The 25,248-nt window shown below is 40.3% G+C and overlaps 1 protein-coding gene across 3 annotated transcripts in view; it reads right to left on the reverse strand.

The window, feature by feature from the left end:
- Positions 1–25,248, reverse strand: part of SLC7A11 (solute carrier family 7 member 11) — a 96,360-nt gene that overhangs the window by 43,104 nt on the left and 28,008 nt on the right. Inside the window, exons 1-4 of one of the 3 annotated variants that reach the window (XM_083520063.1) lie at positions 23,202–23,296; positions 13,565–13,639; positions 10,324–10,450; positions 6,395–6,510 (exon numbers count right to left, since the gene is read on the reverse strand). In XM_083520063.1, coding sequence (XP_083376189.1) covers positions 6,395–6,510; positions 10,324–10,450; positions 13,565–13,610 — 289 coding nt within the window. In that variant the 5' untranslated portion in view covers positions 13,611–13,639; positions 23,202–23,296. Of the gene's footprint in view, positions 1–6,394; positions 6,511–10,323; positions 10,451–13,564; positions 14,356–23,201; positions 23,297–25,248 lie in introns of those variants that run through there. The other 2 variants (XM_083520064.1, XM_083520062.1) reach the window with 2 other exon arrangements.

Raw genomic sequence — 25,248 nt, forward strand, 5'->3', positions numbered from 1 at the left:
TTTTAAAAAAAAAACATATAATTTTTTTTAACCTAAAACACACTGATTTCACCCACCAGGACATTTTGTCAAGCAACCTGCCCTATGCCTGATGCTATTATATATGACGTCAGGGATGTCATATATGATGACTGAGCTGAAAAGTTGTTTGCAAACAGTGGCGATTTCTGCCCCCATTTCTGCTTCAGTCAGAATTCTCTAACATCCCTAGTAATTACACTCCTCCTCTGCCATAATGAGGATACCTGGTTGCACAGTAGCTACATTTTTACTTTCTCACAGTCTTCCAAAGTGATGCTAGGCTGAGGGTATTTGGGGAAATTAAAAGGGCAGCTAGATGCCTAGAGTGACCAATCAGGGGAAAAAAGAATTCAGGGAGGCAGGGTAGATACCAGCATGGTCACTGCTAGGATGCTGGGGCCCTGGGAGCTGCCCAAGGATTCCAGGTGCAGATGTAGGACAAGCAGGAATGAGCAGTGGCATCTGGCTAGCCACAAGAGAGCAAGAAAACACATTGAGCATGGACATCTGCATAGGGAAAGTCTATGCAAGCAGCCTGTCCTTGCTCAGAGCATGAATGGCAGGGCTGAGGAAACCATGCAATGTAGGAATAGGGCAAGTGGTGCAGTCCACCGTGTATTAAACTAGCCAAACTTGGCCCTCCAGCTATTTTTGGACTACAACTCCCATCATCCCTAGCTAACAGGACCAGTGGTCAGGGATGATGGGAATTGTAGTCCCAAAAACATCTGGAGGGCCAGGTTTGCCCATCACTGAACTAGAGTAATGTGTGAAGGGGCCTAGACGAATCTGTTCTTCATGTATAAATATAAATATATTATATACATTACAATGCTGCCATGACCAGCTATAAATATAAAGTAGGCAATCAGATTAAGGAGCTTAAACCAAAGAAACAACAGATACAAAATCTTAAAAAGACACCGGCCAATCTCCAATTTTTCCAAAACAGAAAAAGGATTACAGGGGGAGAATAACATGTTTAGAAGTTTGTACTGGGCCCAGAGAAGTGATTGTTTGGTTGTTACAAATGTGCATATAATTAAATGACTTAATCCTTATGTTTAAAGAAAAGGGCAATTAATGGTCAATCAGTAGCCAAAGAAAGAAAATATTGTTTATTTTCTTCCGTCCAGCTACTCATTCAGGATTAACTGGAAGGCTGGGTTAACTGGAAAACCACCATCACATTTACTGCGCAGACAGATTCATGCAGAGTCATGGAGATTAGCAGACACAACAGAAGCCTTGTGTATCTGCCCTGGTTAGATCTATAAATCCAGACTACCCAAGATGGAGGCTGTGAACTTGCATACTAAAAATACTGAACTAGTGTAATGCTTCATATTGCCAGAATATTGATTCACAATTATCGTCACACGTACAGGAATTTTTTATAGGTGTACAGCATGTGGTGTTTCTTTACACAACTTGGCCACCAACTTCCTCAACATGAAACAACAGAGTTCACAACCTCAAGATTAATTTAACCTTGTGTTTGTTATGTTGAACTATTCTTTAGATTCACAACTGAATACATCCTTGGTTACAATGCCACAAACTAAGGGCCTGTCCACACTTGTCCCAAGTCAAGAAACCTTGTGTCCAAGTGGTTTGCAGCTTGTCCAATGGCTTTCCCCTGTAAAACCTTCTCTTTAGCATGAAATTGGAGTGAACGTCAATCTGGAGAAAACCCAATGAACATTTGCTCCAATTCAATAGTAAGCAGTGGGTTTTCCCGGGGGAAAGCGGGGGGGGGGGGTGTTTACAGAAATATAGATGAACCCTGAAAGAGGTGTGGGAATCCAATGCTGATTTGGTGGGACAGAAGCAGCAACTCAGTAATATGCTGAGGGGAAAAGACATTAAACTGTAATATTTGTTAGCAACACAGTTCTTTCAGGCTAATTGCACAATGATATATAGGCTGACAAGAAGCCATGGTGAAGTGTATGAAAGGACTTTAATCACCGACTTGGTCTTTTAAAGGAAAGATCAGAATAAAAAGAGTTCAGCTTCTCTGCCTTGAAAACAGTTATACAACTCAGGGATGAATGAGTAATCCAAGCATCTTTGCTCCTATGAGCACTTAGTAGCAACATTTCAATACAGCGACCTGCCTTGCAGAAATATGTGCTTGATTTTCCGTTAGTTAATAGCCAGCAAGAACCTGAGTTATGTGGATGACAAAAGTTCACACAGCATCTTGTGGCCTCCTTTCTGAGCAGTCCAAGGAATGAATCATAAATCACTCTTCTTAAGTGAGTCATGCTTATTGCAATGAAAAAGCCAGCATCTGTTTGAGAACAGTTTATCAGTATTTATAGCAAGGCTTTATTGTAAGTTCTGCCATGTTCAAACTGGTCGTGAGGCTGCCAGCCTGTTTTGTGGCTGCTCTGTTGTGGCTTTGTAGTTAGTCATAAAGAGAGAGCAAAGGTGTCATTTAATATTACAGCACATGGGGTTTGCTTTTATAACTACATTGGTGTGTTCATCCACCTGCAAAGTTTGCACAATCTTCCTAAGTTTAATGTGGAGTGTGGGTGTGTATGTTAAACTAAAAAACCAAGGTAGGGGTACAAAGAATTACACAGAATATATTTATGGAAGTATGAAAAGTATGGAATGGATATGGAATCTCATATGTGTCAGTTTTGTATTTAAAGATATGTATGGGGCACTGCAAAAAAAAATAATAGAGCTACTTAACATTTATAAATATAGTGATTTTAATCTATTATAACAACATTTTCTATCACAAATATACAAATAAAAAAATGTAAACACATTTTCATATTTTTGTGAGCCAAAAACTGTATTGCATGATTCACAGAACTGCAAAATTGTAAAAAAAAATATGTACTGATCTGCACATGAGTCAAGGAAGTGAAGATCAGGACAGAACAGTACAAATTGGAATTTACAAAAATTGAATTCATCAGGCATCCAAACAGAAGTACTGCTTGTGGAAGTTTGTCTGACTATGGAGGTGGTATTCAGACTATTCTAGACAGAATCTGACTTGTCCTAAAGGATCAGGATTGATGTCTTGTTGTGGGGGAAGGGTAGAGTCTGACTGATCCACCCCAAGCTGTTTCTGTGGCACATTCACCAATGGAAGATCATGCACCAATTGCAACTGCCTCTGGATAATGACATTCTAGACACAGTAATTCATGTGCTGACAAATCTGAACTACAACTCCCATCAACCTTGACTATTGGCCACAAGAGCTGAGGCTTATGGGAATTGTAGTCTGACAACATCTGGAGAGCAGCAGCTTGGAAATCCCTAGTTTATCTTAGTGGGTCTCCTGTTTATTCTAATTCTCAAACCATTATCTTAGCTCAGCAAGTGATCCATAGCAAATTCACCTCCGCAGTTCATTAGAGGTAACAGTGCTGTTACCTCAAGGGACCCAGGTAGTGCTTCTTCTTGCCTGTGTGCTCAAAGCAGGGCTGACATTCTACTGTATTTGGTGATCAGTATTTTATTCTCCAATGGCAAATAGGCTTGCCCTGCAGGGTTTAGCATGCCTCATCCTGGAGTCATTCCAGTTCACCTTACTATAATCGCTTCTTCATGCACATCTTTCAGTGTCTCTCCTGACAGCGGCCTGCCTTGTTCTCAAAGCGCTTCCTAAAAGAGACTCCATTCTGAAGCAGCAACTCCTCCAGCTCACTCCCAGGCTCTCATTTGGTCTCCATGCCAACCACTTGCTGTGAACTCCTATCTCCCTCCTCAGGTGACATTATTTTAGGAGGACTCCACCTTTCTGCCATACTGATTCTTTCTTTTTAATTAAGGCGCATACGGTAATCCTGGTTTATCTCAAAGATTGCCCCATTAAATTAATCGTGATGAAATCCCATTCCAAATTATACACACATTGTGGTCAAATTAAAGACACTAGGCAAATGTTTACAATGGAATCCTTTCCTGCATCCAGCCACCAACGCTGTCCCAGGGGCAAATGCAGGATCAAACATCTGTTTTACTATTATCTTTCCATGAAATATTTTGCACATTAACCTCTAAAGCTCATAGCTTTAATTCAATTACTTAGATAGAGCCTTTAGGTTTTAACATAATTAAGAGAGGAATAAGGTGGTCAGGTATTGATTCTCTCTCCACGTTTTGGGTTGGTGGAAAAGCACACTCACAAATAACTTTGGGACCTGGAAGTTCAAGGACAATCCAACTGAAGAAAATGCAAAATGAGTGCATTTCCTTGTGTAACTAGAATTGTCTTGCATGACTTCACTCCTTCTTGATGCCTTTAATTTCCTTTCTAATGTGGGGTCTGGCTGCCTGTTTGTAATACCTGTTAATATAAGGGCCCAGCTTACTATTTCGGCATATTCTTAGTACAAGGAGTTCTGTAATAGATAGATAAACTATATGTGCAGCAGCTGGAAAACAGAAATTGAAGATTTGCCCTTTTGCTCACTTGTTAGGCAATGTCGCTTGCACAGGACGTAATTATATAATTTCCAAAAGATGTAATCTAGGGATCCAGATTTATTCACACTTAGTGTAGGTCAATTGACATCAATGGAACATATATCAAGCCCTAACCTAAGTTCCATTGATTTTAATGGATCTGTTCAAAGTATAGCTTCCAGTTCTTTTCATTTCTCCTACAGATGTTGTTAATAAAATGTGGCCCTAGTTCATCCAATCTTGGGTCCAGTTGCCATTATATTAAGTCAATGCAATATTGCAGTCTCGTGGCAAAGGGATATGTGGAACAAGGGGATTTCTGAGATATATCCAGACTCACGGTTTGACTTTCTATGTCAAACCCAAGAAGATTTAATTCTGCTCAACAGAGGATGGCCAGAGGTTGACTTTAAAGCAGTGTTGGCCAGCCTTAGGTCTCCAGCTGTTTTTGGACTACTACTCCCATCATCCCCAGCTAGAAGGACCAGTGCTCAGGGATGATGGGAATTGTAATCTAAAAACAGCTGGAGACCTAAGGTTGGGAAACACTGCTTTAGAGCACATGTGGAATCTATGTTGCGTAGTGGCCTCCGTAAAAAGACCAAAATCATCTTTATGCCAAGTAGCCATGCTCTCTTCATAACCTGAATACATTAATATTTCAGTCCTTACTGGATTCAGTTACAGTCACCTTTTTCATATTCAGTCTCACCCCTATATCAAGTCTCTGCATAATTGCTGGGGCTTGGGAAGAAGATAAATGTGTAAAAACTGGAGCAAATATTGAAGCACCTGTCAGCTGCCACATTGGTCAAGAAACAACTGATATTCAATAATATCAAAGGTCACAGACAGGACTTAGTATCCATAGCCCATAATTTGCACTGCTGACCTCCAAATACTGAACACTGACTAGGCTCATAATCAGAAGTTTAATACTCTACTGACAAAGGAAACTTCACCACCATGGGGCCTGGAATACTGTGTCCCCCAGATACACCTGTGACTACAAGGTGACCTACTCATTTCACTTTACACTAAAAGGGAAGGTTAAGTGTGAGAGTGGAAAAATATCACAAGTTTGTGTGACTGGCCCTTGAAAGTGTGTAAGCAAGTACTGCCCAGCATAGGCCTAGCTTTTCTCAATGAGTCTTCATCAGTCTGGACACACCAATCCATCTCAACTAGTTAAATAGTTGGTTCCTCCCAGTCTACAATAGTAGGCCATAAACTCTGCAGTGCTAAACAAGCCACAAAATTTCAGACTCTGCAGCTGAGCTAATGTTTGCCAACCACTAACGTGTTTTGTTTTTCCAGGCAATCTAAAACAATCCAGGTGCCATGTGCCAAGTGTCTCACATCTTGGATCATAAAGAGTAGACATCATTTCCCTGTTGCCTGTACCATCATGACAGTGGGCCAGAAAGACAGAGCTATTCTATTTCAGCAAGAAGCTGTCTTAGGAGATTTAGGGATGAAAGCTCTGAGTCTGACAGATTCAGTCATTCCAGTTACAGATTTCACCTATCTAATAAGTATCATTGCCATATCTGGTCAGTTCTCTAGTCTGAATAAAAGATATCAGCCAGCTGCTGCTTTCTGCATTTATACCTTACCTTGCCTACCCTGCTGGGTTATTTTTCACCCTTTACCATACCTCAGAAGAAAAGCCTTACCCAGCCACTGCAACTCCAACTCCTAGCAAGAGTGTTTGATTTCATATTGTCTCCCACTCTCAAATATAAACCCCTTGGTCATCATGAAGTATCTCTGAGAACAGTCTGTTTTAAGACTAACAAAACAATTCAGTCACAAATTCACATTTTTAATTTGTCTCGTATGAGTTGTATTAATTGAGTGCAGAATTTATTCTTGCTTTCTTCTGCCTTTCACCTGCTTCAGCCCATTTCTCCTAAAAACTGATACTTACTGATTCCCATAGCTGTAATCAGTTTAATAGCAAGGTCTGGGATTTCACACTGGATAAAAAATGGTTCCAACATGTAACGTCCAAATGCCAGGGAAATCACTGCTGTGGCAGCAGGGCTGCAATAAAGAAAGAAAGGGGGGAAAGGTTGGTCAGTTTACAGGTAGATATGGAGATTATTTACAGTATACATGCCTACATGACATGTCAGGCTGTGTCAAATATACTACACATGCCAAATTGCTGGTGAATTTTCATGAATGCAAACTGATGTGGAAATGTAGAGAACTGAACAACATTTAAAATATGTGAAGCTGAGAAAAACAGAAATTAATAGATTTGCCCATCCCTACTTCCAGAGTTTTAGGACATTGTCATTGTCATCCTATGAAGGCTGGATAACATTTGCAATTATGAATTGCTTGTGTGAACAGTCTAGTCACTTGAACACTGTAACATCAGAAAATATAACTCACACAACTATTGTGACTACCCTTCTGCCAAGCAGAAAAACGTTTTTTGCACTCTTTTTAAAAATGATTTTATATATATATATATATGAAATTCATTTAAACAGGAACAAGTTCTTTTGTTCTCCCTTTTGTGCTCTTGGTAGCTGTGATTCCTGTGCTTTTGGGACTTTTTCTTGCCTCATAATCTTGAGGTTTTCATAAGTGTCATGTCTACATTTTGTGATGGTCACAGTCACCAGGCCTTATTAAAATGAGGAACTATCCCTAAAGAAACTTACTTTGCACAAAAATCTACAAGCAGAAGAAACCGATTGCTATAAACAATTGCTGGAATTCAAATACGTAGAATTCAAATACATAGAACATATGCCAACACTATAGGGCATGGTGTTTCATAACTGTGGCTTGGTGTGATGTTAGAATTGGTTCCTGCTCTAAACCAATTCTGGTTTAGACCCTTTTCTTAAACAAAGCAAGAACAGATGTTGTGGAATCCAGCTCCCAAAATCCCTAGTCAACATCCCTAGCCAATGATCAAGATAGCAGTTGTAGTCCAACATCTGTAGGGCGGCATATTGACTAACCCAGCTACATTCGGTGGAGGAAGTGTGTTGAGTGTCTTGAGAAACTGGAAACCATAGCTAGAAGTGTCTTTGCAAACTGATTTGGCTAGGTGGAAGCTGAGACAGGCAAGTGAGAGGTAATATTACAGTCCAAGGACAAATTCCAGCCAGGCAAAGGTACTCAATAACTGTATGAAGAACAGGAGAATCAAGTCAATGGCCCATCTAGTCCAGCGTTGTGTTGTCACAGTGGACACTCAGATGCTCATGGTAAACCTTCAGGCAGGGCTCATGCACATGCATGGCTCCCAGGACCTTGAAGGCAGAGGATAGGAATTGTGGCTAGTAGCCACTGGTGGCCTTATTGTCCAATTAGGGAACTGGGCAGCGGGGCTGTCTTAAGTATATCTGGTGCCATGGTGCAAAGATCCCTCTGGTGCCCCCCCCAGCAACTCCAAAACAAGGGAGGGAGTGGTAGAAAATGTCCTCTGCCTCCCCCACCGCCCCGATCCCCAGCGTGGTGGCGGCGATCATGCAGGAAAATGTGCTGGCGGACATGCTCTCTGGCATTGGGGCGCCTGGGAAGGCAGCCCAGGAAGGCTGTGCACTGCCTTTCACCAGGAAGCAGGAGGAGGACAACGACCGGGAGCAGGGTCGCCTTTAGCAGACGCAGAGGCTTGGGAGGGAAGCTGCACACAGCCTCTGCAGGCATCACTCTCCTCCTGTGGGGGCTTGGGAAGGAAGCTGCTCGTCCGCCAGCCATATAGTTGGTGGGGCGCAGCTGGTGGGCATGCAGGTAAAGGGGAGGCTGCCGGCAAAGCTGTGCAGCTCCCCCACTTGCTAGGACACCCCTGAGAGGCCCACGCCCTAGCACAACGAACCACTAACACCAATGGGAAAGACGGCACTGCTGGGCAGGGTCCTCAGGGTCAAAATGACACCTGGAGAGTTGCATCCAGGCTGAAAATGATTCCCCATTAAGGCTATTTTGAATGTAGAAGCGGAGAAAGAGTTAAGCACCTCAGTCCCTGCCCACTTCTTTGCTCCAAATTCCAGGCTCACAAAACTGCTTTTCTTTATAAAAACAAAGCCAGGATTGGGGCTCTCTTATATACATTGCATACTATGCTAAAGTACTTGACTCATCCTTTAAAAAAATAAATAGATGCCAAATTTATTGACACAACGCCAATCAATTTATAGCAGAAACTTAAAGCATTATTTTGGCAGGGGAGGCACTCTTGATAACTGCAGATCTGGACAAGCATGTATCCCAGGATGCATGCCATATTGTGGCTTGAAAGGATCTTGCCTTTATTTGTTTTGTGTTGGGTGTGGATTAACACTTGCTAATCAATTCAGTGTGTTCCCAGGAGAGTGACGCACCTCAAATATATATCCCATTCAGAGTGACTGAGCACAATTGTTGTTAACCAAATCCTTTATTGCTACAGCTTGTTACGTGGGCGTATGAAGCAATAAGAACAACTAAAATAAGCTACGTAAATACATGGGACATGGGGTGGGAGAGGGAGAGGAAATGAGAACGCATATTTGTTTCACTTGTATGGATTATCTTTAGTAACACAAGCTCCTCAGATGCAGAATTAGAGTAACTACATCCACAAGCTAAACTGCCTACAGATAAACCTGTTAGCTCCCACAGGTGCTCAAACTGTATTTGTTGTGATATGAGAGCTATTTTAAACAGCATAGTAAACACTGAGCAATTCACATAACATAATGAGGCATTGTGCTTATTTACTAAGCCAACTGGCAGTGTAAATTGTAGGTTAACAATGTTGTAAATGGGCCACTAAGACTATAAAAATGGAATCTCTTGGGCTAGGGGGCGGGAGAACTTGTAGGTTGAAACCAGTTTAGCCAGCTCTACTTCTTTTTCACACAGGGAATAAAGTGTTAGAGGAAGTGCAATATTCTCAGATCACCCTGGGGCAACAGAACACAATTTCAGTCTAACATAGATTTTCACATTTTACTAAAAGACACCTACAAGTGAAGCTTTAAATTTGTTCAGGACCACTTCAGATCTTGCTCCTGAACACCCATCAGTCGCCCTCTTCCTTGTCACTGTTTGGTGTATATTGTGGTCTAAAACACTGTGCCCACCCACAGAGTTCCCACAACCTGCCATGCCCAACCCACTGGAATTTCCAGTGGGGCTCCCTTTTATAAGAGAAAGCAGGGCATTGATTTACAGCTTCTTTTCTACCAAAGACTCCAAGGCAGGGTTTAGAAATATTACTACATAGTCAATACTATATTGAAGTAGAATGGAGGCACGAAGCATATTGAAATGTTAGCCCTAGCCATATTTGTCACAATGCTAGACTCTGCATGCATACAATTCCATGTGCAATAGACACATGGGAGGGTTCTTTCATATTGTATAGCCCCATCTGACCAAATCTGAATCAAGCACAGGTGTGCATGTCTCATGGATGCACCAGGGGAGTTGCCGGAAAATGATGATTACTACCTGCAAGTAAGTTTCATAAAAGCCAGCAGACACTGTGATTTATTGGGGGGAAATTACAAGGCTTGGATAGTTTTAAACCAACATTATGATGCAACATGAGGTCTGGGTATTATTAATGTTCTGCTTCAGCTTTTTAGAGCAAACAAAATTAAGCATTTTTTTATTTTTAAAAATATTGCTTTTTAGAGCTTCTTAATTTTTACAAATTAACAATTAGCGGTCCAACTATGTCACAAAGGAAATTCTTGGGAAGCAAGAACAGGAAGCACAAACTAAGGGACAAAACACAGCTGGGCTATGTCCACGCACACCATATTTTTAATTGATTTTTGACTTTCAAAAGCATACTGGGAGTACAAGACAACAAAACAAAAGATGCAGACAGAATTGACTTACCGTATAATGAGCAGTTCCACCCACACTCTCACAAAAGCAGGTAGAGGGCCAAAGGCTTCCAGAATGTATGTATAATGCCCACCAGATTTCTTTATGCTTGTGCCCAGTTCAGCATAACAGAGCGCACCTACAAAATTATAATTAATATTAAGGCATCATTTATGAAAGATAGCCATGCTTATCTATAATGAATAGTCAGCCTCATACATTTTATTAGCATACATGTAGCCCAATTTGCTTACATTCAAGCTCCACGCCCCATGAAAACTACACAAGACCTATTCATGCAAATGCTTCAGGAGATTTTTTAAAAAAACAACAACAACAACAACTTATTTATTGACTTACCGGTATCTTCTGACAATAGGTGGCATCCAACTAAGGCACACTGAGATTCATGGACTTAAGTCCATTGCTTGGACTAGATGATCCACGGATCCCCTTCCAATTCTATGAATTTTTTTCATTTCAATGGGACTTCTCTGGGTATGACTAAACAGCACAATTCTAACAAAGTCTACTCTGAAATAAGACCTGTTGAATTCAACAGGGCTTACTTCCAGATAAGTGGGGTTAGGATTGCTCAGTTTATTTTGAATCACAATCAGCAACTATGTGCAAACATCCCTTTCCAACCAGGACTACTAGTCCTGCAGTTGATTGTGTTACTTCATACAATTAATTGTGGGTGCCCTGAGCCTCTGCAGACAGTTGGCCATTATTCAAATTGTCTTGAAAAAGGGAAGACTTGTGATTAGGCAACAAAATACAGTCAACAATACAGTGGTACCTCGGGTTAAGTACTTAATTTGTTCCGGAGGTCCATTCTTAACCTGAAACTGTTCTTACCCTGAAGCACCACTTTAGCTAATGAGGCCTCCCGCTGCCGCCGCATGATTTCTGTTCTCATCCTGAAGCAAAGTTCTTAACCCAAGGTACTATTTCTGGATTAGCGGAGTCTATAACCTGAAGCATATGTAACCTGAAGCGTATGTAACCCGAGGTACCACTGTATTATATTAATTTGGGTGTTATTTTTTTTTGAATAGAGTTCCATTCATAACCCATGCAATCCATAATCAATATAAATCAGTTGAAAAATTGTCACAGGGAATCATCTTTCCTTTTACTGGAGATTTTTATCAGTGGGTTGCATTAACATTATTTCATAATTTCACTGAATATTCTGATGGCTACTTTTGAGCATTTCAGTCTCTCTCTTTTTACATTTAAATGTATTTATTAAAGCATCACATCTAAGGGCCACCAGAGCATTTCAATAGACCTGATAAAGTCACTTGCATCTCAAATTTTACTTCTTTTCACTTCAATCTACATAACGGTTAGCAGACCAATTTTGTATATACAGATAGTGGAATTATTTAACATATGCCAATCAACTTAAGCTCCTTTTCTGAGGAAAAAGTCAGTGCTATCTGAAAGTTTTCCTCTAAAATTAACTTCAAAGAATTGCATTTAAGGGTTACACAGCTACCTGTGCTTTGTTTTTTTTATTTAAGAATTCTGTAACTGGATCTCTTATTGCATAATCCATGAGGAAGAAGAGTGGAAGATGAAACAGTGTGAAGGCAGTGTCTATCAAATTGTTGTCAAAGCTGTGCAGAGAACACTAAGAGGACCTTTACTGGCCAAATACTTTTAAGAGAATTTAGCACAAAAATGTAAATTTATGCATTACAAACGCAAGAAGAATGCATTTGATTTCATCTGTACCAATCACATCACTCCTGGACACTGATGCTCAATTAGAACGTAGCATAAATAGAAACAAAATCCATCTCCTGTACTGATTAAAATGAAATTATTTTGAGGTTGGCCCTTATGCTGGCCCTGTAGATTATTGCTGGCCCAACAGCTATAAATTCTGATTCTGATCAAAATGTTTTGCAAGGGTGGATAAAGCCTTGTCTCTGATCTTTCAAGTGCACAGTAAGTTGACACAGGGCAACATTCACTTATTCCACTTCTTGAGCAGAGATTTTTTTACTCCCCTCTCATTTGCCCACTGCTCCTAATACCAGAAAATAAGTCGTCTAGGCTAATAGTAATACCTAAGGTCATGCGGGACTGCAGCTTCTTTGAGATTAACTTATTAAGGCAATCAAGAGGCCCATTCTTTGATAGATTTAGAGGTTCTGGTTATGACCAGGCTATTTCTTCATCTATATAGATGATAAATGTTATAAAGTCTTTTTAAAAATTGGAATATCATTTTTTTAAAAAAGTTTTAAAAACCTGGTATATACATTGGCCATTTAGTCTTAAACGGAGAGCTCCAGAATATATTTTCACTCTGCAATCCTATATATGTCTACTTCAAAGTAAGCTCCAGCAAGATCCCTGGTAAATAAGTATAGAATTTCAATTTTAATATCCATGCTCAAACTACAGATGCCATTATCAAGATAATAGCTTTTCTAAACATTAGCAGAATGTCTGGCTTTAAGATTAAGGGTTAGAAGTGAGGGGTTCCAAGTCATCATTCAAACGAGATTTTGATTTAATATTTTTTAAAGAAAAAAACAAATTAGTTAGAGCAGTGGTTCCCAATTGGTAGTCTGCACAACTGACCCAAGGGGGTCCATGGCATTTTGACAGAACAAAAAAACACCATAGAGATATCAAAATTTTCAAAAGTAGGGGGTCCATGGCTTGGCTTTTGAAAAACAGGGGGTCCACAGGACTTAGCTAATTAGGAATCACTGAGTTAGAGTGCTCCTGTTGTATTCCCTCTTCCTGACACCAGAGAGTTCAAAAGAAGTTTAGTTCATGCAAAAGTAGAATCTAACGAATGGGGAACTAGGTCAATCTAGGTGTACATTTCGCAGGTGTTCTTCCGACCAAGTGGTTCACCTCCCCCAGCTGCCAGCCCCTCTGTGAGTGTGCTGCTACCTGTTCTTCGGAGCTTAAACTGAAAACCAACACAAACAGCAAACTTTATGATGTGATAAAGGAGACTTCTCTCTGCAATTCCTTCAGGGAGTCGTAAGAAATACAATTTCGGTCTTAAAGTCCTGCTGTACCGAGTTTCGCATGGCAATCTTTGCAACTTACAGTGGTTGCCAAGCGGCAAAATAACCCCCCAAATACCGAAGCAGTGTTAGTTCTGGGTCTCAAATCAGGCTTTTGATCTCCAGTATCAAACTTTTGTCTGTTTTGTGATTTTTTAAAATCCACCTGCCGCCCCCCAAGGATCAATTATAAACTTTCACAAACTTACCAAAGAGTGAAAGGATGCCACAGAAAGTCCAGACAATCAAGGACATTCCCACGCTGCCTGTGTTCTGGAGGATTCCTTTGGGAGAGATGAAGATTCCTGCTCCAATGATAGTGCCAATTATAATAGAAATCCCTCTCAGTAAAGTGACTTTCTTCTTCAAAACCACTTTGTCTCCCTCGGCTGCCTTGGTCTTGCACTTGGAGGGCAACTTGCCGTTAGATTGCTCCTGCAGGTAGCTGCCATTGCAGACTACCGGTCCGGGAGGCTTCCTAAACATGCTTCAGTGCTACCAGCACTCTCCAAGAATGAATGTTTTGTAAAACTCTCCAGCAGGCACTTTCGTTCCTCTCTCTGCCTTTGTCTAGCTAATTGCTTCTACACAGAGAGAGAGAGATTCACTGCCTGTAGCCTTTCAACCCACCTGTGCCAACAGGTATAAAATTCTTCAGGTGTCTTTTACTTTTCCCTGCTATCTCAGTGCTACAGGAACACCTGCCCTTTCACACACAGCTACTACCTTGGTGCTGTTCTTTCACTGGAAGCCAGCTCAGCTTCCGCATGGTCTTGTATATAAGCTCCTGTCATACCAAGTTACTCTTGCTGAGTGATGATGATGCAAATTCTCCAGGTTTGCATCAGCCATAGGAGAGGGCTCTGCTTCTGGCATTACTCAGCACTTTTCCCCGTCACGGTAGCAGGATGTTGCACAACTCACATGAGTCCCATTCAACAAAGGCAGGAGTCCTAAGCGATTTCTAGTAAGCAACTTACTATATCAGCACACACCCAAATATTTAAAGAGACTCCTAATGAGAAGCAAATGCCTGTTTTCAAAATACAGAGCGGGGAGGAAACAGAGCAAAGATAATGAGCAAAGATAATGTGGCAGTTTTTGTTTCTTTCCAAATACTTCCCCCCCCCACCCCAGCTATCATATGGCAACATAGATTGTATGCATTCTTTACTATTTTTGGTTTGGACCTAATTCAATTGTATTTTTGTTTGGACCCAATCAACATTTTGCATAAAGAGCATGTACATTCACATTCAAGAGCACATGTTGGCCTCTTTGGTTGCCCCATGTTGCCTAGCAACGCAGTCAGTTCCAGCAAGTTGTGTCTATGCTCCTATAAATCCATGATTTTAACATTAATTTTCTTCCTGGAATTAATACCCCCCCCCCCGATCCTTCAGTAATGAAAAGACTAGGTTGTTGTTGTTCTCACACCAGTGGCTGTTGGGAATTATAGTCTCTTCTTGTAAGTACTATCAGAGTGGAGACAGCATTCCTGAATGCAGTGGAAGCAGGATCCTTGTGCTCTCTCAAGCATATTTGTCCCAACCATAATAACAATCCTGTGGTCTGAGCTGCTAGAAAGGCAGAATTGAAGAGGGGCCATGGAGCACACAAAAGAACAGCACACAAAAGAAAATGAACACAGCTATGCTGCCACGGTACTATGACTTGAGGGCAGGGAGACTCACCACCCAGGCATCACATTTGATAACAGGAACCTGTACGGTGCATTTCTCCATGGTGGGCAATGACATTTGGTTCCTGAACATTTGGAATGGCCTTAAGGATTGGTTGCAGATGTAAGTGGTTTGGCACCGGTAGGCAAGGCATTGGGCTGGATCCTTAGTCTACAGTAAGTGGATGGGGGGTTGGGGGCCCCCACTCCAAAGAATCAGGGTATCCCGTTTAAGGGATCCAGGGGTTGCATCTGTCCAGACAACCCAGAAGGGGCCATGGCACACCCAAAATGATGATCTTGGGGGTCACCCCAATTTGATGTACTTCATAGCGTGGGCAGCTGCCCCCAATCAAGAAAAAAAATACAAATCGATACCACTCTTAGGTTCTGCCCCCGCCCCCCTTGGGAAGAAGCAGTTTTTAAAAGTGCATGTCTTAACTGTGGAGAAAGTAAAAGTGTGTGTGTTTGGATAGAGAGAGTACTTGGGCAGGTTCACATTACTGCCTTAGAATGCAGTGAAGTTGTTACCTATACTTAGCCTAGAAGTAGGAGGTGAGACTAAGTTTGGTTTTCTTGTACGGTATCTAGAAATTAGCTCAAGCCCAGACATGAATTACGATCACATGATTTCCTGCGTCTTGTGTTGCATCATCTACAAAAAGTTTTATCTTTGATGCAATCACAAATAAGTCTTTGTTTGTGAACTCTGTGAGTCATATAACCTCAAAGGTAGGGATGACTATTGCCCTGGTTTAAAGTGTTCCTTTAACATTTGCATTGATGTAATATGTAATTCTGCTTTCCAGTCTGCTTCTGAAGCAAGGAAGTCATGGTTGCTAGCTGAAAGGTTAGCAGGAACAATTCCTAAAGCAGCTAATCCATAAAGAAGAACAAACAGTTCCCTGCAAAATAATTGATCTTTGGCATATAAAAGTGTAACAGTCCAACAAATTTAGCAAGCTTTGCTCATGTGTGTGCAGGCATGCAATGGAGTGTTTCAAGGGAGACAGAGAAATGATGGGCTTTCCTTAGTGCTATAATCCTAAATGGGAAATGAAGGATTCATTACCATATGAAAGAGGTACAGACTTGCGGTCCTAGGACTGCTGGTGCTAATCGTTCAAGAAAAGGCAGATATTGTGCCTACATAATAATCAAGCAGAGTACTAAGCATATATGCAGCTGCTTTGTAAGGGTCAGAGAGATCTAACAATGCAATAGAAAACAGAGTGAGGAACTATGCATGCCGGATTATGATGGGAGGGAAAGGGTTGTGAGCAAATGCATCACACTAATTCCTTACAGAGTTTGATCCTCCAACTGTATCAATTTTTCTTCCTCTACTACCATTCTTGCTGGAAGAAGTCTTATTGAACCTCAGCTTTCACACTTCTTGACCTTTGTGATTAATAATGGACAAGCTGAGCTTCACAGGAGCCACTGTCTTAAAAGTACCAGTGCCAGCACTACAGTGGTACCTCAGGTTACATACGCTTCAGGTTACAGACTCTGCTAACCCAGAAATAGTACCTCGGGTTAAGAACTTTGCTTCAGGATGAGAACAGAAATTGTGCTCCGGCAGCACGGCGGAAGCAGGAGGCCCCATTAGCTAAAGTGGTGCTTCAGGTTAAGAACAGTTTCAGGTTAAGAACGGACCTCCGGAATGAATTAAGTACTGAACCCGAGGTACCACTATATACCATTTGCATGCAGCCACATATAAGGGGACCCAAAGGCACTATCACTTTGCATGTGGCCCTGCATTTGTAGTAAAATGCAAAAGGTATGAAGCTTTAGGTGGTAAAAATGGCCAACCCTAAAACAAATTTGATCATACGCTTTGGTGCTATTTCTGGTGTTGGAATATGTGCTCAAGTGGAAAAGTTTAAGGGACTCTTTACCAAAAGGATGAAGCATTGAGGAAGAACATGAATGACATGGAAATCATGACTTGGATTTTTTCCAGTCTCTTCCAAACATACGTGGGAAGTGATGGGAATGCTCTGAGCAAAAAAACTTTATCCATGTACAATCTAATGGAACAGAATGTACAATTAAATTGATTGTTAAGCTGTGGTGTTATGTTAGCTATGATGCAACTCTGCAACTAAATTGCAACCAACAACCCACAATAGGAAGTACAAAGCCACCCTTTCTGTAAGATATTCCACAGCATCTGCTAGGACATTTCCAAATCAGCCTCAGCTACCAGAAACTGGTAATCCTACCTTTGAGAAGCTTATTAAAAAATAAAAATAATAAGTGGGGTTCTTTTTATTGGTTTACTTACAGTATTATGGTATTTGCCATTTCATCTTTAAGGTGGTGTTAACTTTTTACAAAAAGAGAATCTAGGACTTAAATCCTGTCTAGATGACAAACTCCATTCTAAATAAAGTTGGTTGTACCTAAGTTTCATTAACCTCAACAGGATGTGAGAATTTGTCTTTGGACTCAAGACTCTAAACAGTGTCCCAAGCCTGAAAGACAAGCACATAATATTTGTCCAGAAGACAAATTATGTTTTCCATCAAGGTGTGGGGAGGAAATGAACCTTCTGGCTACCATGTTTCATATATTTTATTTGTTTGTTTCAGAGTATTTATACTGTGGGTATTAGTACAGTGGTACCTTGGTTTACAAACTTAATCTGTTCCAGAAGTCCATTCTTAAACCAAAGCGTGCGTGAACCAAGGCGTGCTTTCCCATAGCAGTGGGGGACTCAATTTGCAAATGGAACACACTTAACAGGAAGTGAAACATATTCTTATTCCAAGGCAAAGTTCACAAATCAAAACACCTACTTCCGGGTTTGTAGCATTCTTAATCCAAGTTGTTCAAAAACTAAGCTGTTCTTAAACCAAGGTACCACTGTATATAGTTTCCCTGTTCACCACCACCAGAAGAATTTGTTGAACATATTACATCCTGTGGACACTTGGATTCCCCTTGTGCTGGGGGTGCTGCACTGACTCCTCTTGACCTACAGTCCTTGAATGTAATAAAACTTCAAAGCGGTTTTGATGATGTCTTATGAATACAGCCCACACATTTACAAGCTGCACGTGCAATTGCCCACTAAATGTGATTTATATGTAAATTACATATCATGCAGCCAGCTTAATTACATATGAATCTGTGATAGCAATTGGGAATATCCAAAAACAAGGGTAAAGCCTTCTAACAGCAGTTTAAATATCAAAACACCTTTTTTCTGAAAGAGGCAGCACCAGATTACGACCTATGTTATTAATGCCCTGTAGCATTGCCAAAGAAAAGTGTATTATTCTAACAGAACTGAAAATAGTACAGTAATAGTAAACTTTTATATTTGCATACATACTAGTAAATAGGTGAGGATGCAACTAAAAACTAAAAAACTAAAATATATAAATTGCAATAAGCATATTTGTATACTATAAAATACCTTTAAATGAAAATAACTTATGACTTCCTACTTAGAATACATGAACAATTTTAATGTACAGCAACTCAAGAGCAGTTATACACTGAGAGTAGTATTCAACTAAATTTCACGCAGAGTAGACTCACTGAAATTAGTAGACCTAAATTAGTCGTGCTCATCAATAACTAAGTAAACTTAGGCTGTGTAAACATGACCATTTACTGCGCTTTCACCACTGGCTTTTGAATCAGTGTACACATGTTATCATGCACGACGTAGAGCCAGCCTGTTGTTTCTTGAGAAATACTATTGCTTAGTGTACTTTCCCTCAAACCAGCTTCACTTCAAAAGGAAAACTGAGGCCACATTCACTTTGCCATTAAGCTGAAGTATGTACATTTGAAACAAAGACATCCATGCGCATGCATGTGTCAACTGGTCAACTACTCATGAGACTGATGAATGATAGGTCAAACCTTTTCTCAGGTTCATTAACTATATTATTGTCATATCAGAATGATAATGCCTATTTTCTTTATTTTCAACTGTTTCCTGTCTTCCTAGTTTCCTTTATTTTTTAACCAAATATATAAACTTGAAATGTAGTAAAAAATGTAGTACTTTTTTATTTTTTCGAAATTCATAATCTGAGGCCCTAAACTGCAGTTTCCTTAGCTTCTGCATAAATGAAGCACTGGAGAGAGGGAATAATTTCAATATAATAGCAGCATCACATGCTTACACACAGCTACATATGGCACAAGGGAAGATGCGAGTGGTAATCTTCTGCCATCCAATTTTAACACATTTGGATGAAAAGATATATTAAATCTTTTAAGGTGTTGACCTCTTTTTTGAAGGAAAAAAAAAACCTTCCTGAGAAATCTTCTAATTGGGAAACCATAATATACAAATAGTAATAATTACTGGGCAGGTGTAACTTGTTAGCTAGTTAGGCTAGACTAGACAAGCAAGATAGATGTGGTACTCCAAATGCTTATATATAATTGGCGTGCCTATACAAGATTTTATATCTAGGTTCCCAATTACCGGTAGTGTGGCAAGGGATTTTGGTAAGATGCAAAGCAGCTCAAATGAGGATGTTATATAGAAACCTCTGAAACTGTTCTCAAAGCAGCACCAATATGGAATCTATTTTATGTATACGCACATTAACACAGAAGACTGGTGAAAATTGGGATGGACGTCTTTTGGTGCCGTGCTCTTGTGGGAGTCAGCTGACTCGCTTGAGAGAGCGGCACCTCTGCAAGTGCCAGCTCATCCTCCTCCCTGAGCTCAGCAGCGGAGGGGCTGGAGGGGGAAAATGGGACATTCTGGGACCAAATCAAAAGCCAGGATGGCTTCTGTAATTCTGGGATGTCGTGGGTAAATTGGGGCACTTGAAGGGTAAGATACAACCTTGTGAGGTAAGTTAGGCTGGGAGATCATGCCTGGATCAAGGTCAGTCAGTGAGTTCTGAACCTGCTTTGACACCCTACCCGCTACACTACTGATCCTCACAGTGGGCTTGTTGGGTACCCATTTTTGCTTCAGTGGTTCTTGTTTCATGCATTTCATAGCCACCAAAATTATCCCACCCCGAAAAACTCCACACATTTACCAAGTAAACCCATGCAACGCTAGTTCAAATAACAGATAATAGGTGTGAAAAATGTTTTGCTTCACATTTACAAAATTCAAATAGATTCCCTTTCCAAAAAGGGGAGAAAACCTCAGGTAAAGTTTTTCATCATTTTTCTAGTACATGATAAATTTGGGGTGAATTCAGATTTAAATTTTCATGAGGGGAAAAAAAGCTGAGTTGTCTATCTTTTATTTCTGCTGTTGTCTCAAATATAGCACAAAGCATATTTTCTCAAGGATAGAGAAAAATAACATTTGCATTCACTTTCTAGGCTACTTGGTTCACCTCAGAAAGACCTCTCTTATGAGTTGTCGGTAAGAGAAGCACCATTTCAAGGCCTAGTGTCACCATGAGACGGTCTCAAGCGGCCATCGCATCAAGTATCACAATTACTTTTTAGGAGTCGATTCACAGAACCAATATTTTTCTCATGATTTATTTAGGAGCTCTGTCCATGACAGGTGAAGGAGAGGGAGAGAGAAGAGCCCCAGGGAAACAAATCTACAGAAGTAGCTCTGTATATCAACCACTTAATATAGAATAGAAATTCTCATTGCTTAGCCATTTAATATTAGAGGAGAAATGCCTTGAAAAATATTATATAGAAATCAATTCCACATTAGTTGGGTCATACTTTTCTTTTTGTGAATAGAACAGGAGTGTCAATGGAACAGAGTTTTCCCACCTCATCCTTTCTGCTGCAGCCTCCCACAAAAATATCCTCCTGGGGCCTTGTGACTGAATTTCCACATCCGGAAATAATATGGGTGATTGAAGATGGAGTGGGGAGTCAGCAGATGTTGCCCCAACACAAACATGAATGGAAGAGCAATGTAAAATCCAAACCAATATGTGAATATACGACCTATTATTTCAATGTGGCTCATGTTCACCTAAAATATACAATTTTAAAATCCTCTTATTCTCTTCTGCAAGAGGAAAATGATGAGCATGAGCAAATAGTTTTCCATTGCAACTGCAAAGCATTTCCATTCTCACAGAAGAGAATGAAAAGCTTGTGCATGCGATAAGCTTTGTGTATGCAGTCAAATTCACAGGATCAACCAACCTGTTTTAATAACTTGATGTCAATGGCATTCTATATCACTGTCTTTTATACCAAGCTCAAGTAATGGATGATAAGACTGAAGGTAAAATGGGACCGCTGAAGAATCAGCAAGCTCAGGAATACTTCAGAGTTTTGCAGAATAACCTAAAAGAGGAGTGGGAGGAAATCCCTTCTCCCAAAACAGGCAAATGAGAACTGAGCATGCTCAATAACCATGGGATATTGAGTTTCATGGGGGGGGGGATGGAATTGAATCTTGGAGGAGGGCACAGCTGGTTTTACCATATTCACTATATAAGGAAAAATAAGCATGGGTAGCAGTTTCTGGCAATGCATTCAAATAATGAATGAAGCATTGAAAATTCTGTGGAAGAAAGTAATATCAGTCACTTGACTATAAGATCCCTGAACTGAGTCATATAATTCAAAACCTGTATCTCAGAAATGTCAAGATGTTTTTAAGAGGTCGTGATGACCAAGCTCATTTTGCTCTTCAGGTGAAAATGTGAGCATCTTTCTTGATGCTGGCATCTATGTGATTAGAAGATTATTATTAACAGCCTGCTAGCAAAAAAAAAAAGTTTCTACTTTCTTGTCCTGGTTCCTGTTTCATGTGACTCCAGGTAATTGAAATTCCTTCTGATGTGGGTGGTAAGTAAATAAGTCTAACTTGTTTTAAGATCTGGGAATGTGTGCTATATGATTTAGAGACTTTGAAAAAAAGCAATATTGCAATATCTTAAAATCGTTCATAGCTAATCATTAACCCTACTCACTTTAGGGGTAGAAGAAATGAAGTACTCTTCTCATTTGAATTCAAACCTACCTAATTGGCAGTTCCTGAATCAGTAAGGGAACCAAACGACAGCTGTCCATCAAAATTTGCAATTTTCTGAATTTGGGGGTGCAGTTTTATTTTCAGGAATAATATATTAGGGGAATGTGTTCATAAAATGTTAATATGCGCTAGTAAAAATAGCACACAAAATGAATGATACCGAGTGAAGTTGCACACAAAAAGTATGTACACTAGGAGAAATGTGCAGTAAGATGCTGACAAATTTTTGTGAGGACTTTCTAGAGTGCAAACTGATGCAGCAATGTGGTAAACTAAAATGAAGCAGAGGCTGGATAGCCATCTGCCATGTATGATCTAGTTGAGATCCCTGCATTGCAGGGAGTTGGACTAGATGATCCTTGTGATCCCTTCCAACATTACAATTCTATGACAAACCAAGAGAAACTGACATTGGAAGATTCACCTATCCCTACCATTGTACAGTAAAGCTTCCATTTCTACCTTCCCCAGCTTTAAAAAATAATAATTTCAGCTTCATATTCTTTCAAAACAACATCCTACCACTGAACATTTTTAAATATGTCTTTTCAAATTTAAATTTAGTGCCATTCCTTAAATGCAGGTCAATGTGAGCTGTTGAAGACGCAAAAGATGAAAGACTTAAATAGGACCTAAGAGAGAATATGAATGGCCCATTATAATTACTACATAATAATTGTTCTCAGGCTGAAGATATAGCCCAGGGTAAATGAGACCCAGGGGTCTACAAGGCTATTCCAGAAGAGTGGTGTAATATTTATGTGTGCTAAATCTCCTTCTGCAGTGCCATTTGAAAAGAAGCTTTAACTTACCTCATTAATTAAAGCCTGCAAAAGGCACTCAATTATCAGAAGCAGGAGTGTTCAGCTAGGCCAGTAACATATTCAGCACATACACATAAAGTCCCTCACAACAGCCCCACCCAACACCCAAATGGTGTTTCATTTCATCCATAATATGAACATATGAAGCGGCCTTATACTGAGTCACACAATTGGTCCATCAAGTTCAGTATTTGTCTATACTGCTTTGCGGTGGCTCTCGAGGATTTCAGACAAAGTTTTTCCCTGCCTAGAAATCCTAGGAATTGAACCTAGGACCTTCTGCACGAAACACATGTGCTTTGTCCCTGAACTATGGCCCCTCCCCTTCTGTCAAGTATTTCCATGACTATAGTCTGCAGAGATAATCTGCCATACTGCACCTCGCCTCAGTTTTCTTTCTTTCTTTCTTCAGCTTCTTCTCTGTGAAAATAAACTTCCCAAGCAGCTGTTACAACATCACACCTATTTCTTCATACTGGCCTTCTGAGGTGAAACAGAATCATGTGTTTAATGCAGGACATGGCTTGTGTTTCCTTTAATAATCACACAGAATGCGGAATTGCAGCTGTTGCAGCTTCCTCCTTTATAATCCTGTGGTAGTGGAAGAAACCACACAACTCCTGAAACTATCCATTTTATTTAAGTGTTAAAGGCAAAGAAGAATCGTCTTTAACTTGGCAATTCAAACAGAGAGCAATGGGAAGAGGCAACTGCAGCAATACTTGTGGAACATGAATGCCCAGGCCACTTCCAGCTTTTAAGGCCCATAGCTATAAGAAAATGAAAATAATGACACAAAAGAGTGAGCAGTTTGTTTGTACAATAAGCTGATCTAAGAGGACATGCTCATCACTATCTTGTACTATCAGGGCCAATATATTTTATGGATATTTATGAACATTTAATACTCTTTAATATGACAAATCTTTATCAGTTTACAAAAACACAATGAGAGGAATTCAACGCACTGCTATGGCTATCGTTCCATCGGTGCAAACTTTTCAACTTGCTGGATGGAACAAGCCTCACCCCTGTCCCCTCACATGCTGCTCTAGGGGTTCTCCTGAACCCTCTCCAGAACCAATTTGAGGTGGGCATGAGGGGGGGGAATCCAGTTGCGCTGGTAAGACTCGATTATCCAAAACCCACCTGACATCTCTCCAAATCACGTCTCCTTTTTGCTTAAATCTGCAGCTCTAAGCTAAGAGGGTGCGTCTCATTTTGCTCCAATGAGCATAAAAAGAGTGTGCAAAACTTCTCAAATGCTAAGAAATTAACAAGCATCTAAATTTGGTCAGGGGCAGAGCAAGCAGGGACTGGCACAGGGACTGGAATATTACAGGTGGGGCAAGCAACATGTGCACCCTCTGTGCCTTCTGTTCATGTTGGCATTCCTTATACAGGCACAAGGTCTGGACAGGGCATTAGTGCAACAGCGTGGTATTAACATATCTACATTCTCTTCATCTTTAATTTTGCCCGGGATAAAGCAACAACACATTGGCTACTGCATAACAATGGCATGGCTTTGCTACACAACTAGCAAAATGAGCTACAGGCTTTCCTGTTCAAGAGCCAAAGTCTTTTGTTTCAGGAAGTGGGACTCGTGTACATCAGCCTCTCTGAACTGGAAGTCGAGCTGGAACTAATATATCCCCCCATCATTTAGCACAGAATGACTCCCTTGCTAAGGAGCATTAACATAATCAGATTTCTCCCTTAACAACAGTTGTTTTAAGAGCAAGTTGCTACAAAGCCCAGCAATATAACTGATTAGCAAATTTACCAATACATATATCCTGCCTCCAAATGCATTTTCACTATCAAATAAGACTGGCTGGTTATGAGGTGTTACAACTCAAAGAACCAGATAATTTTACTCTACTGTATGTGCCTTCATCTAGACACAATCTTGTTAGTCTAGCCAGTCAGAATTTAATTATAGGACAAAAGCTTGTAAAACTCCCTTGTGGTCATTCAGTCAGTCATATGTTTCAGATATTAATGTGCAATCCAGACGGAATTCCAATCTCAGAGCAAATGTAAGCCTTTGTTTGAAATTAACATCTGCCAGGCAATTGGAAAAGCACAAGATCAGCAAATTAGCAGCACTGAACCTTTCAAATGGGACTCTCTGACAAATAACTAAAAGCATAGGCAGACACATTTCATATGTCAGAACACTTCAAAATGGAGCTCATGATAGGACTTTGTTTTATGAATGGTTACAATTTGCAAAGAGAAAGCTACGCTGCACATCTTAAATTGTGGGGGTTCAGAAAAGGGAGAGATAATAGAATCAGACAAAATGTTTCACACAGAGATAGATGATATCAATTCACAACAAGGATGGCATCCAACTTTGACATGAAGAAAATGTATATTAATAAACTTTTGCTACATATTGGAAATCAAAAACAGAAGGCG

The sequence above is a fragment of the Podarcis liolepis genome (assembly GCF_965112155.1).
Source record: "Podarcis liolepis genome assembly, chromosome: 9".
Taxonomy (NCBI): Eukaryota; Metazoa; Chordata; class Lepidosauria; order Squamata; family Lacertidae; genus Podarcis; species Podarcis liolepis.